At 41.8% G+C, this 15,793-nt stretch overlaps 1 protein-coding gene across 1 annotated transcript; it reads right to left on the bottom strand.

The window, feature by feature from the left end:
• Window positions 1-10,927: 10,927 nt before the first annotated feature.
• LOC130206009 (lysine-specific demethylase 5B-B-like) lies at window positions 10,928-13,279 on the bottom strand. The gene is made up of 6 exons (XM_056433674.1): window positions 13,196-13,279; window positions 12,997-13,091; window positions 11,967-12,093; window positions 11,719-11,836; window positions 11,568-11,644; window positions 10,928-11,081 (listed from the first exon to the last, which is right to left on the bottom strand). The coding sequence occupies exons 3-6, from the start codon at window positions 12,078-12,080 to the stop codon at window positions 10,956-10,958; spliced, it is 435 nt and encodes a 144-aa protein (XP_056289649.1). The 5' UTR covers window positions 12,081-12,093; window positions 12,997-13,091; window positions 13,196-13,279; the 3' UTR covers window positions 10,928-10,955.
• Between the last annotated feature and the right edge of the window lie 2,514 nt (window positions 13,280-15,793).

The raw sequence follows: 15,793 nt of genomic DNA, 5'->3' as shown, positions 1-15,793 counted from the left end.
CAAGGCTTGATCAGACTTGCATGACTTACGAGAGAAGTGCGAAGAGAAATAGGCAGCAGCTGTCACGGACAACAGTCTTAGGTTTCATAACCAGCCGCATCAGACTCCCGGGGTTGAACCGAAAAAAAAAACTCCCCCTACCAACTCTAAGCAAACTTGGCTATTATAGATAATGTGAGGCTGTTCGCAATGGTAATAGCTGCGTCCCCCCACGATTTTTTCACCGGAGAAGCATATTGGGGCCAATCTCGTTTACTCTCATGGAAAAGTAAATGAGTTAGAACTTACCGGGGCCCTAACATCCGGGCTACCCCTTAATAACGGCACTAGTGGGTCACTAAAGCCTACGGGTATCGACAGAAGGCTGCGATGAGGGGCTGCAACAGTGAGTGGGCTTAATCTTTAGATCAAAGTCAAGGATATAAGTTAGCCGAGCATTGCATCCATCTGCTCTGATTTCTAATTAGTCACTAGTTGCTTCTCTACAAATGGTTTTGGCAAAATAGCTCGGCTGGATCTGCCCCCAGGGGCAACTAAGGGAAACCCAGATACAGGACTGACTAAGGCGATTTGGTTGCGAACCCACGATATATTTCGAGTTCTGAGCTACAGATTGTATGCATATCGCTGGCTCTTGTAACGCCATCATTGCCTGACCGTAAAGTTCTAAGAAAATAACTATGTCATTCTAACTTTTAGTGATCCCCCGTCTAGATTGGTTGAGGACAATACAGTGCAACAATTTTTCTTATGTGATGAGCCATTGAAAGTCTTTTAGGGGGGACAGAGCCGCCTGCAGCTGCCTACAGCCTTTTCTGTTCTATAATTTATTTCTATGAACGATACTAAGGTGAGTGTACGCATTTATCGCCAAACCTCCTTTGATTGTTAAGAGTCGCGTAATCTATCGACAAGATTCCGCTAGGGCCACGTTACTACCAACGTGACCTGTCTTCCTTCACGGGGCATCGCTGTGTAGGGGCTAGATCAAGTTCAGTTACGATGACCTCGTCGAATCTTAACAGCGAATGAGACATCTCATGTGGATGATATCGAGACAACAGGGCGGACAGTAGCAATGTTTTTAACTCGGCAACCCCGAAAGGGGCAGGATAGTGCACGATCAGGACTATTTTCTTTATTGCTGAAGGACGATTTCAGGCCGATCGCCTCCGGTATGTGAAACCTGTTAAGCATGATTGATTAGCTAACATTCAACGTGAAGGGTCTCATCCATAACGCAGGTTGTGGTACCTGCAAAGTTGGGGTCGCCCCAAAGCCGCAGGGGTTGGTCACATATGACGTGTTGTTGCACTTCTATTCCGTGTAGCCAGGTACACACGAATACCAGCTAAGGAGCCAGCCTCTGCAGCCCGCCTATCGTACGAGGGTCTTCTACCGGACTGACTTGTCGTTTTCCCCGAGGGTACGGTGGAAGGCCAATCTGTGAGTGCTAACTTTCACAGAACTGAGGAAGCCCACTTTTAAGTATAGAAGCCTCAAAAGGGGCTTTTTTAGACAGTTTTGGTACCCACCCCGAGTGCATCGACATGTCGCCGATTAAAACTTGACTTAAGCCCATCAAAGAACTTGCCATTTTATGAGTCCTGAGGTTATCTAGTGAACCAGTACAGTAAGAGCATCCCGGCGACTATAGATAATATCGAGGCCCCCTCTTGTCCCCTCCCAGGAATACAGTTTCCAGGGTCCCGAAGTTCTCACATCAACGTCTTAGGGGCCAGGGTAGACTAAAAGGGCAACTCGTCTAGTCCGTCCTGGCTCAGGGCTGCAACCGTGTTGAAGGGGAAGGATAGAGGATGATACTGACTCTGATTTAGTGAACTTAGCGGAAAGTCACCCAGGGTCTATGATTGGCTGACACGGTCAGGGGCCGGCCTCCACTTTTGTCAATGATAGAGACAGCCAAATGGCATCAGACTTAGGCCGGTTATTACCAATTTCTTGCAAAGGGAAAATTGGATACACTCAGCCTACATGGCACAGCTTTTAACGGCGAATGAGATGGGAGCATAATACCAGTCCACAAGTCCCCGGCAAGTACCATACAGGGCAGTAGCTTTTGAGTCACTTTCTAGGGGCATTTGAGGCCAAGTGGCACGCTTGCAAGAGGGGTCCCGTTTCCTCAGCAATAGAAATAGATCTAGGCGAAACGGCGAGGCCCACACGGTCTTTAAAGCGCTCCCTGGGCAGCCAGCGTGTCAACGGAATCCCAAACGGGTGCCTAGAGGCAACCTGTTTAAGTACCGTATCGCAGGGCTCTAAACACGGGGTCAGACCAAGACTGTCAGCCATCCGTTTAGTCATATCTGTGCGAGCCACTTTTCCACCCAGGTTTGTAACAATCACCGATCAGCTTTTATTCAACTTTGGTCGGCCTTACTCAATCGAACATTTATTTGCGTGGGGTTCGTTTAATGACACAATGGAACTTACTGAGGTAGTAGCATAAGATTATTATGGTAGCCCGTATTAACGGTGGTGTATTCGTGATTTTACCACAATCGTTAATTCTGAATTCCATCCAACCGCATTTTGCATAAAATAATCCAGTTGCAATCACCCCACATTAACTAGCATTTCTTATTTTACGCCGGTTAGGGCCTACCATTTGAAACTAGGCGCTGCGTTTTGTTGCGACCCTCGGAATCAGTACAGTTTTTTTTATCTCCGAAAGAGTCTGCCGTTTTTTTCAAGTTTTTCTTTTAATGTATCAGAGCCGTCTATTGGACACCGAATCTACCACTACAGAAAGATCTTTAACGAAAAGAACCCACGGTCCTAAGCGTTGGAGCAATTAGTTGCAGGTCTATCCCGGAGTAATTTCAAGTGTTGAATCTATGTTGTAGATTTTCTTTTAAATACTTGTCACTGTGGTACTTCTGCATTGTGTCACCTTAGAAAATTTTTAGAAAAGTATCTACTGCTACTGTACCTGGGAAACACGCCATGGAATGGGCCCAAACCCCTCCAGGGAGTCAGTTCTGCGGACCATCGGAGCTCAGAACGGTAGGGTCCTAAGTTCATTTACACATCATTTATTACCCGGCCGAAGCTCGCCAGTGAACCCCCGCCCTACCACTTCGAAAACTCAGGAGGCTGATGCTACGGCACTGGTTGACTGGAGAGTCACGTTTCGGACCTGTTAATCGATAGCACCACTTCGTAAGCGAACGCTTAAACCCATTAATTCTTCACCGTCTGAGCCCCGCCAAAAATGGTCCAGCATTTTAACGGATGAATGCTTGTGCCTACGTTGACGTGTTCATAATGATATCATAACGTTGTCCTGGGTATACAAGGCTGCTTCTTAGAGCCTGATGGAGGATTTCATGCCAGTGTTCCGGAAAGTTTTAACCTCATTCTGGCAAATCTTTTATCGGTGTCTTCACTTCGTCTCATGCATGGAACTGAGGGCAGACTGTCTGGGTCGCTATGACAACAACGAGGACAGGGTCTACACGCCTGATGGATTACTACCAGAGCCGACAGTGCAGGGACAGAAACTAAGCTAATCGGAAAATTAGGTCAGGGGCTACCCACTCGGTGCACCTCAGGGTCAGATCTCATGAGACGTAAAACAGGCCTTGGGACCAGGAACAGCGTCAGCCACTGATTTGTTTTCTAATGCCACTATGGCCAAGATCTGTACCGACAATATTGCGTTTTTAGAACGTCTCTATGATACATGGTCTCGGTTAACTGACGTTCGCTACCCCTGTCCACATGGAATGGCCCAAAAGTCCACCGTTAGCCTGGACCAGGCACCCCAGTTCAGGTTTCCCATGCGGCATGTTTTAACATGTAACATAGCCCATTAACCTTCAGGGCCATAGGTGGGACCGTATTTCGCCGTGCTGCTATACAGCCCCACGTTGCAGTATGTTTTGTCTTGTCCTAAAAAATAGAGCTCAAGGGGTCAGAAATTAAGCCAATGGTGCGAGAACAGCAAAATGCGAGGCTGGAACAGTATTGTGGCTCAAAAAAAGGTGGAGTGCCCTCAGATATGTCCCAACCAGAGAGAACTACGCGTGTGTGCACTCAACTTGATTAATCGACCAAGCAGATAAAACGTCCCACGTCATATCTACGCAGTGGCTACTCCTCTCGTAGATGTCACAAGAATTGTATTCAGAGGATCCTAATCTGGTAAAGTAAAAGGCTGGTGAACTCACTCTGAACGCCTAAAATGGGATTTCAAATTTTTGAAACAGGATTTAAAGTCACCCATCCTGGATTACTGGGTGCCCCCAAGCCAAAAGAGTTACATAGGCGTGGACCGATTCAGGACACACTAGTTCTGGGGCGAGGCATAGCCACAGCTCTAATAAGGTTATCGCCGATCTGAGGACTTAATGATACTTCTTTACCTGCCTGAGACTTGGAAGTACCAATTAGCTAGGATTTTTTTTTCTTTCTGTCTAAAAATAGCGTATTTACCAGGCCCTTCACCCAAGGGTTGAATGCCTAACGACACGATCCCCTTGCAAGCACCTTCACATCTTCCCTGAACTGTGATCAACGCATAGAGACTCATTTTGGTCCCAGCCTCCCAGTCCACAAATATGACCATGGTAGCTGAACCCAGGCCTTGAAGATCTTTCTTCTTGCAGCGTAAATCAGGGGACCTCTGTTTGAATTCGATTAACACCGAAGAGTGCACGAAGCTGTAACATCCTGGTGACACTCAAGAAATTGGCTTATCTCTGCTACCTAGAGAGTCACGTTGTAGCTCCTCAAACCTGTTCCTAACAAAGGAGTGATTTAATACGTCTGAATCTGGAGTCGATTAATACATGATCTGTGGATCTCATAGGCAAGCGATTAGAGATAGATTGTTTCCATAAGTTCAGGACAAGTCATTCAGAAACAGTTTTCTTTCTAATGGGGGCTAGTGAGATGGATCAAAATTTTCTGAGCATAGTAAAGACCCTGTAGGCCGTTTGTCCTTAGAACTGATAGACTGTCTACGTGAGGTCGTTTTGCACCCAACGTCTCTACGGCAAATAAAGATCGACTACTTAATATGATCTTGTTCGGTATGAGTAGCAATCGATCACTCCCTGTAAATGACCCGGGGATGACTAGTGCTCATGCCCGAATAGCACTAATCCATGGAAGCAACGTAGGATAACGATACCCTTTGCAAGGTCATGCTTACACATTTTTTGTACCGACGACTTGCTGGCTCAAGCGAAAAGATAGCTCCTTCGGCCAACCGCCAGATAAAGACCCGTGGCTATCTGGTGATCCACCGTAACCAGCGTCTTTAGAATGAAGGCACATTCCGTACTTCCTGCAGAGTGACAAGGCATCCGATGGAGAATCTGGTAAATACTGGATCACTAGGTCAATACAACGTAAGCAAAGTCAGAGTGGTGAGTGGTCTGTCTGAACGAGCGATGAAGTCCCCCCTTACGAAAGGTCTAGACAGTTCCATGGGGAGACATTGTTTCGCTTTTTCCGGGCACAACCGACAGTGGCTGCAAGGGGCCTGAAGTTGATGCTAGTCGGAGCCCCATTGAACTCAATTCACCGGTTGCGTCAAATACTGAAACGATTTGCGACAGAATTTAGGGTCTTCGTACTTAGATTAGTTGACTGTATTCCTGTTGGTTCATTAGCTGATGATCGCCAGCGGCAGCTGTCAACCCCTATTCCCATCCAGAGAGAGGAGAGGCTTTTTTTCAAATCCGGGCGGAATGCTTCTAACTTGACTTTCGGGATTAATATACTGGCGGGGCCACTTTATGCCTTAGTGCACAGAATATAGAACCAGGATACCGGCCATGCAACGGGTCCAGAGTCCCAGTAGCGGGTCTTATGATCTGCTCGCTCAAGGTGGGTTCACCCTGTTAGTACTAAAATTGGTGTTAATCACTCCGGGGGCCCATTCATCGGCGGAAGCGAATTGTTACAATCACTCTATTTCCTGTGTGTTGTTGTGTGCTCACCAGCTACTCAAAGTTGAAACAAATTTAGCCCCTGTTTGAAAGTGGTAGGACATTAGGTTATACGATTTATACGCATCGTAAGCCTGTTGCATCGATCGGCGTAGGATTGTGATCTTATTCAATCGCCGTCTGAGCAAGGATATCTAGAAGGTCACTGATGAGACCGTCGCACCCAGCGGATACTGAGATATGGGGCACGTTCTTTAAGTCAAGAAACTCCCCTGCTAAAACTACCTCAGTTGTGCTAGTGAACCCGAGGTTCGGGCTCAACCTACATGCGCACCTCGTGAGTCTATCAGTTGGGGATATGTCCTGAACCCCTGGTTAGTGAGGCACTCCAGCGCAAATTTTTAGATAGTCTGTATTGAGCGGTTTTGGCTGGAACATAAGACAAACGGGTATTAGAGACAATGCAAGGGCTCAAAGTAATACCCTCTATTTTAGAGATTGCAAGCAATCAAAACCCAAAAAGTACGAGTTCGGGAAACGGAACGCCAAACTTAGTTTGCAAGACATCCAGCATGAGGCTCGATAAAGTAATATCAAGGGTGTTAGTAGCCGTAAGCTTAGACTCAGGAGCAGGCATCAAGTTTAAAGACGCGCTGAACGGTCGTTGAAAACTCCCCTGCGCATGAAAAATAGCCTCGTCGCGACAGTCTGGTGATGTTATTACTTTTGGTCCCCATTTACACAAGATGATCCATTACGTAATCTGCACCAAAGTCAGACTTTGTGCTTTATTCTTTAGTTGTTTCAGTGGGCCAGGTTTTACAGCTGGACAGGGATTGCGGCCCCATCTTATTTTTAGCCGTCATGTCCACCATTCGACTATTCTATTGCACATTCGAGATGATGGGAGTCTAAGTTTCATTGTACCTTGAAACTATATCATAATGTAGCTAGCTTGTCTCAACCATAAGACTAAATATTTGCAGAGCTTCCATACGGCCTAACCTCGCCCCATTCCCCAATGCCGGCCTGACATAGGGGCCCGACTTCTCGAGTCTAGCGCCGCACAGCCAAAATGATCACTAGGGATTTCAAATTATATTCACATCAGGCAGGTGAGATCAACAGGACCGGGCTGGTAGGTTCACAGGGATCAGACAGCTTAACCAAGGGACAGAGGGTCAACAGGATCAGAACAGTGCTAGAGTCTCACAGAGGAAGAACAATCTGAAGGTGTGTGAGGGCTATATAGGTTTGATTGTCAAAGACATAACATGAAGGAAGTCAGACTACATATACTGAACCACAATAAATAATTGTACAGATATTGTTATTACATGAAGAACTGTGTTTTGAAAAAAGTGTTTTTACAATATTCATCAAAAAGGTTTCTTTTCATGTTGAGTCATAATCAAACCAGGCCACTGAGTTTTGGTCCTGATGATCAGCCTCCTGCTCAAACTTGAAAATGATCAGCTGCTTTTCACCTTTAACATGAACTCATCTGATTGGATGATGAACAGATTGTTTCTGTCATCTTTTCTTCTTCTTTCACTGACGTGATTTTAACTAAATGTCTGTTTACAGAAGAAGATGAAACCAAAGTGAAAGCCACTGTGTTCATGATGTCAATAATGATTCATTGTGTATTGATATAATAAACTCTGTGTTGTTTTGTGTTTACAGACTGTCAGTGTGGATCACAGAGGAAGGCTGTTCTTCTGGGATCAGCTCTGAAGTCAAACCCTCCAGTCTCAGAGAACTGGATCTGAGTAAACCAGCTGCAGGATTCAGGAGTGAAGCTGTCAATTTTAATGCACAAAGCGGCAGTTGCCTATGCAATCACGTATTTGAGTTAGGTTGGTCTATGATGTAAGAAGAAAAGGCAGTCAGTGTTAGAATATATTATATACATATTAATGTCTTCCAAAGTTACTATATTACTTACCTAATTTGCTCAAAGTCAGTTTTTGTTAAAGTACATTGTAATGTAAATCGGGTAATCGGGTGAAATACCCTAGAGCTCAATGGTAGTTCACAAGCAATGAACAGAACAGCAGGTGCACAAGTCGGCTGTTCGATTCTTTGAGAAATCCGTGTTTTTATTATTTTTTTATTGTCGTTTTAGATATTTTTTTATCACCAGTCAACAAGTGATATGTTCTCCGCTTACTTACACCTTAACCTCCATTTCTGATTCAAAAGTATTGAATTTTATCAATGGAAAACTAAAAAATCGTGAGCTAACCGGTGCCTCAAACACTGCGGTCAACTCAGCCGACACTCGGATCTCCTTGGTCAACTCAGCCGACACTTAAATTTCTGTGCACCTATAGACTGATGTTCACGGTAAACGCATTCGATCGGGAGCGCGCAAGGGTTTTGATAAAGTTAGCGGCAGGATTCACGTGACACAACATCCGGTTTTACAAAGTTAGCGGAAAGAACTACGTGAAACAACATCCGTTTTTCAAAATAAGATGTCGACAAATCATACACTAGCATATACAAGTAAACAATTAACTGATTTTGAATCTTTCTAGATCGTTTCTGAGATTTAGCTTAAATTATGCTAACATTAAAACGTTTTACTGTACCAAGGAAGAGTTTATAAAAATAAAACAGACTTTGTATGATAAAAAATTCCTGTTTAAAGAAATCGGTCATTTCTTTCATGTTTGAAGTGCTTTCTATATGTTTTTCCTCATAATGCCCGGCATTGACTGATGCAGCTGTGTTCAGGACAATCCAGACTTCTATTATCCTGGGAATCAGACATATCTACGGACCCAATTGGGAGATATTTCAAAGTAAACGTCCTAAATCTTTAAAGAAATCGGTCATTTCTTTCATGTTTGAAGTGCATTATATATGTTTTTCCCCATATTGCACGACATTGACTGATGCAGCTGTGTTCAGGACAATCCAGACTTCCATTATCCTGGGAATCAGACATATCTACGCGCCCAATTTGGAGATATTTCAAATTAAAAGTCCAAAATGTTTAGAGAAATCGTTCATTTCTTTCATGTTTAAAGAAATCGGTCATTTCTTTCATGTTTGAAATGCTTTATCTATGTTCTTCCCCATAATGCCCGGCACTGACCGATGCAGCTGTGTTCAGGACAATCCAGACTTCTATTATCCTGGGAATCAGACATATCTACGGACCCAATTGGGAGATATTTCAAAGTAAATGTCCTAAATGTTTAAAGAAATCGGTCATTTCTTTCATGTTTGATGTGCTTTATCTATGTTTTTCCCCATAATGCCCGGCATTGACCCATGCAGCTGTGTTCAGGACAATCCAGACTTCTATTATCCTGGGAATCAGACATATCTACGGACCCAATTGGGAGATATCTCAAAGTAAATGTCCAAAATGTTTAGAGAAATCGGTCATTTCTTTCATGTTTAAAGAAATCGGTCATTTCTTTCATGTTCGAAGTGCTTTATATATGTTTTTCCCCATAATGCCCGGCATTGACCGATGCAGCTGTGTTCAGGACAATCCAGACTTCTATTATCCTGGGAATCAGACATATCTACGGACCCAATTGGGAGATATTTCAAAGTAAATGTCCTAAATGTTTAAAGAAATCGGTCATTTCTTTCATGTTTGAAGTGCATTATATATGTTTTTCCCCATAATGCACGACATTGACTGATGCAGCTGTGTTCAGGACAATCCAGACTTCTATTATCCTGGGAATCAGATATATCTACGCACCCAATTGGGAGATATCTCAAAGTAAATGTCCAAAATGTTTAGAGAAATCGGTCATTTCTTTCATGTTTAAAGAAATCGGTCATTTCTTTCATGTTCGAAGTGCTTTATATATGTTTTTCCCCATAATGCCCGGCATTGACCGATGCAGCTGTGTTCAGGACAATCCAGACTTCTATTATCCTGGGAATCAGACATATCTACGGACCCAATTGGGAGATATTTCAAAGTAAATGTCCTAAATGTTTAAAGAAATCGGTCATTTCTTTCATGTTTGAAGTGCATTATATATGTTTTTCCCCATATTGCACGACATTGACTGATGCAGCTGTGTTCAGGACAATCCAGACTTCCATTATCCTGGGAATCAGACATATCTACGCGCCCAATTTGGAGATATTTCAAATTAAAAGTCCAAAATGTTTAGAGAAATCGTTCATTTCTTTCATGTTTAAAGAAATCGGTCATTTCTTTCATGTTTGAAATGCTTTATCTATGTTCTTCCCCATAATGCCCGGCACTGACCGATGCAGCTGTGTTCAGGACAATCCAGACTTCTATTATCCTGGGAATCAGACATATCTACGGACCCAATTGGGAGATATTTCAAAGTAAATGTCCTAAATGTTTAAAGAAATCGGTCATTTCTTTCATGTTCGAAGTGCTTTATATATGTGTTTCCCCATAATGCCCGGCATTGACCGATGCAGCTGTGTTCAGGACAATCCAGACTTCTATTATCCTGGGAATCAGACATATCTACGGGCCCAATTTGAAGATATTTCAAATTAAAAGTCCAAAATGTTTAGAGAAATCGTTCATTTCTTTCATGTTTAAAGAAATCGGTCATTTCTTTCATGTTTGAAGTGCTTTATCTATGTTCTTCCCCATAATGCCCGGCATTGACCGATGCAGCTGTGTTCAGGACAATCCAGACTTCTATTATCCTGGGAATCAGACATATCTACGGACCCAATTGGGAGATATTTCAAAGTAAATGTCCTAAATGTTTAAAGAAATCGGTCATTTCTTTCATGTTTGAAGTGCTTTATCTATGTTTTTCCCCATAATGCCCGGCATTGACCGATGCAGCTGTGTTCAGGACAATCCAGACTTCTATTATCCTGGGAATCAGACATATCTACGGACCCAATTGGGAGATATTTCAAAGTAAATGTCCTAAATGTCTTTCATGTTTAAAGAAATCGGTCATTTCTTTCATGTTTGAGGTGCTTTATATATGTTTTTCCTCATAACCCCAGGAAATGACTGAGGCAGATGTGTTCAGGACGTCGTTTTTTATTCGACTAATCATACAATAATTCGGGACACAGACAGCAGTTCCAGTTGGAATTTGCTGCTTCCTGAACGGTTTGTGTGTCCATTCCAAGGCACTGGCTGTGGAACCAGCGGGAACAGCTGTCACACTGAATCTAAAAAAAGAGGGAAAATTAATCACCTTTAACTTGACCACGGTTACATGTTGTTTTGTTATTTATAATGTAACAGTTTGGAGCTTAAGATAATAATGTTCTCCAATTAAAACATTTTTTTTTAATTACACCATGTGCTACATTTATTACAATGTTCAACAGTTTGGGGGCCAAAATAATAATGTATACATTTTATTTTAAAATGATCTTACCTTCAAAATAAGCCTCTTTTTTTTTACTATGTTTTTTTTCTCATTTGATCATTTATCAGCTCACCATCACATGATGTCAACAATCTTAAAATAATAAACACTATCATGCAGTCAGAAGACTAAAACGGATGATGAACTGGTAGGACTCCGGCCAGAGCTCTTTGTTGCATGTCATTCTCCATTTACTTGTTGAACGTAATCCCTCTATTATCTTTCAAATAATATGTTCAAATTGCCCAAACAAACAACTGATGCGAGTCAAATAATTACTTACCCAGTCAGTGAAAGCAGGCCCTGGACCGGGTGGTTTTTTGGCCGAGCACATCGAACATTTGTCCTCCGATTCAAACACTAAGATAAAAATACACTTATTAGATCTTGAGTACTACACAAAAAAAATATGGGTAGAAAAAGTTCTCACTCACCTGATGCTTTCAATATTTTCAGAGCGAACTGTTTCCGCTGATCTTCCATTTCTTTTATTGTCGTGCCAAATACCATGTTTGGCATGATTGGGAAGGCCTCCATGACTTCGTTTGCCATCTAAACAATGGCACAATATGTGATGTACATGTGAGCGATTGCAGATGCTGTTAAACCAACAAATCAAAAATACAGAATTGATAAATATTAATTTGGGAAAAGCTTGGTCTTAGAGTAATATTAATCTCACCATGATTACCACCAACCCACAACTGTTGCCATCTTGCTGCACTGGGTGTTGCAGAACCGCTCCCTTCCATTTGATATCCACCCAGTCAGACTTGCTGTGGCAGATCCTTCGCATTTTGAAGTACTCACTGTGTGAGAATATTTCATGAAAATGTCAGTGTGAATTATATGTACAATACACATGAAATTTGTATGTAATATGCGAAAACGACGTCAATGTCTCTGTAAGTTGTTGGGCTCCCACATTTTGACAACATCTTTCTGGAAGCCTCTGTAACTCTAGTCAAAGCCTTACATCCAGAAATATTGGACATAACTAAAAGTGCGTGATATAATCTGTGTCTCTGTCTGTCTGTCAGACTGTGCGTTGCAACGCTCTCCAAGGTGCTGTTCCTGCTCCCGGGAACAGCAAGGGAGCTATCCAGCAGTTTGTAAGCTTCATGAACCAACCCAATAACATCCTTGTCTAATCTTTGACTTCAACTGTTACTTAACATACAGACTATATAGGCTCTGTTATATAATGTTTTCTGTGCTTAATCAAATATCGATTCACTCATTAGTACCATACAGAGAAAGGCTTCTCTTTTCATCTTAACTTCTAATCTGTCTTAGTTTTTTTTATTTCTGCACAGCACATTAGAGGTCACCAACTAACTAAGTTAGACATACTGTTTGGCTGTCGGGCAAAGAGAATTAAACTAATTGAATGCTGCTTCAGTCTCCTGTCTAATCGCACGTGGGTTCTCACTGCATTCTTACAAAGTCCCAGCCACATGCTAAGCTTTAACTTTGGGTGACACGATGTAAATGGGTTTAGAACCTCTGTAACAAGGTATTCCCTGATTCAGGGAATATGATTAAACCTTGGTTTAAGGGCTTATGCAATTCGAACTATACCTGCTTCTGATAGTTGCCTCTATACTTACATTTCTTTTATCACCTATACCATAATTATTACAATACATGATAGATATAAGGGAATGAAATACATGTATTTAGGTCCCAGAAAAATTAAATTAGAAAAGTACCGGAATCTTTTGGCAGTATTGTTGGAGTCTGCCAGCTCTGTGGATGTGTGGAATGGGTCCACCAAATAAATGCTGCCTTGGGCAGCACTGATGTACTAAAAACACAAGAATGACATGAAATATCAGTCAAAGATTATTCACAACATCCATAAAACAATAAAAGACCATAATGATGAATATAAATGTAGTTCCTACTAACCAGAAACTTCCAGTGAGTGTTGTGTACATTCACAAAAGACACGATCCCTTCGTAGTCCTCAAAGTTGATCTGTAACGCATCCAAACATTAACATGGTAAAAAGAGTTTAATATTAAAGTTGTTGTCAATACCTTACTATCAAAAGTCTTGATCTAGTAAATTGAATTTGCTTTATCATAATTAAGACGCAGTGATGAACATCAGCTAACTTGTAAACCGTTATCAAACTATGCTTGACTCCCCAACAAATTTAAATCTGAGAGTGTTAATTTGGCTCTGCTGATTTTTCTGTGTACACGCCCATGTTCAAAGCCCCATATATAAAGTTGTACACATTTCAAACTTCAAGCAAAAGAACCAGGTGGTTGTTATGGGAACCATCTATATCCTGCTTTTACATTACATGTCATTTAGCTGACGCTTTTATCCAAAGCGACTTACAATAAGTGCATCAACCTAGAGTACAAACTAAGAACAACAAGAATACAGGAAGTAACATTTCCTCAACATAGTCGAACTCCAAAAGTACCATAAGTAAGTGCTATTTAAGTGCCACAGAAGTGCAAATCTGTTTTAATCCAGATATAGTCGGAAAAGGTGTGTTTTCAGTCTCCGGCGGAAGATGTAGAGACTTTCAGCTGTCCTGATGTCAGTGGGGAGCTCATTCCACCACTGAGGAGCCAGGACAGCAAACAGTCTGGATTTCGAGTGATTAGCTCGAGGTGGAGGAGTCACAAGTCGATTGGCTGTTGCCGAGCGGAGCAACCGTGCCGGGGTGTACGGTGTGACCATACCGTGGTCCGCTGTGTGCCCATCACCCTACATGAAAAGCACACTTTACAGAACAAACAATGTTTATCATCTTCTCACTTTCCCCCTAAATACACCTTTATTGGACATGTGACACTATGTAAGGGTTTATTTCATGTCTCTCCTAATAAATATGTACTATAGTACTTCTAATAGACTGTCTGATTGACGAGTGACACACACCCTGTTTCATCCCAATCTCATACCCACACACAGACACTCACTTTCTAACGACCCCACCTGTGCGAGAAATACAGATACTATTTTGACGGGAACCTTTATTTGTCCCCTGCAGAAAAACTCCACCAACACTGATGATGTAGAAACTATGGTTATTAGGATTTTTTGGTTTCTTTTTTGTGATTAAACATTAACCGGGTCAAACTTACCAAAGAACATCAGTGCTGTATATAAGAAACGAACAGAAGAGAGTTAATTTGTACAAAGAAAATATGTTATTGCCAGTGTAGGTCAGTCAGTATGGGTTGAATCATAGATCAAGAAAAAAATGCATCAGTCATTGCCTGGGGTTTTGAGGAAAAACATAGATAAAGCACTTCAAACATGAAAGAAATGACCGATTTCTTTAAACATGAAAGAAATGACCGATTTCTCTAAACATTTTGGACTTTTACTTTGAGATATCTCCCAATTGGGTCCGTAGATATGTCTGATTCCCAGGATAATGAAAGTCTGGATTGTCCTGAACACAGCTACATTTGTCAATGCCGGGCATTATGAGGAACAAGTTATATAAAGCACTTCAAACATGAAAGAAATGACCGATTTCTCGTAAACATTTAGGACTTACTTTGAAATATCTCCCAATTGGGTCCGTAGATATGTCTGATTCCCAGGATAATAGAAGTCTGGATTGTCCTGAACACAGCTGCATCGGTCAATGCCGGGCATTATGGGGAAAAACATATATAAAGCACTTCGAACATGAAAGAAATGACCGATTACTTTAAACATGAAAGAAATGACCGATTTCTCTAAACATTTTGGACATTTACTTTGAGATATCTCCCAATTGGGTCCGTAGATATGTCTGATTCCCATGATAATAGAAGTCTGGATTGTCCTGAACACAGCTGCATGGGTCAATGCCGGGCATTATGGGGAAAAACATAGATAAAGCACTTCAAACATGAAAGAAATGACCGATTTCTTTAAACATGAAAGAAATGACCGATTTCTCTAAACATTTTGGACTTTTACTTTGAGATATCTCCCAATTGGTTCCGTAGATATATCTGATTCCCAGGATAATGGAAGTCTGGATTGTCCTGAACACAGCTGCATCGGTCAATGCCGGGCATTATGGGGAAAAACATATATAAAGCACTTCAAACATGAAAGAAATGACCGATTTCTTTAAACATTTAGGACATTTACTTTGAAATATCTCCCAATTGGGTCCGTAGATATGTCTGATTCCCAGGATAATGGAAGTCTGGATTGTCCTGAACACAGCTACATTAGTCAATGCCGGGCATTATGAGGAACAAGTTATATAAAGCACTTCAAACATGAAAGAAATGACCGATTTCTCGTAAACATTTAGGACTTACTTTGAAATATCTCCCAATTGGGAACATAGATATGTCTGATTCCCAGGATAATGGAAGTCAGGACTGTCTTGAACACAGCTGCATCATTCATTTCCTGGAACTGTTGGGGAAATATATATACAGGATTTTTTTAATATACAAAAGTCTGAGTTTTATTTTGATAAACTCTTCCTTGGTACAGTAAACACGTTTTAATGTTAGCATAATGTAAGCT

The sequence above is a fragment of the Pseudoliparis swirei genome, chromosome 16, assembly GCF_029220125.1.
Source record: "Pseudoliparis swirei isolate HS2019 ecotype Mariana Trench chromosome 16, NWPU_hadal_v1, whole genome shotgun sequence".
Lineage (NCBI taxonomy): Eukaryota > Metazoa > Chordata > Actinopteri > Perciformes > Liparidae > Pseudoliparis > Pseudoliparis swirei.
Note: the sequence above shows the minus strand (reverse complement) of the source record. Positions and strands in the feature narration are given on the sequence as shown.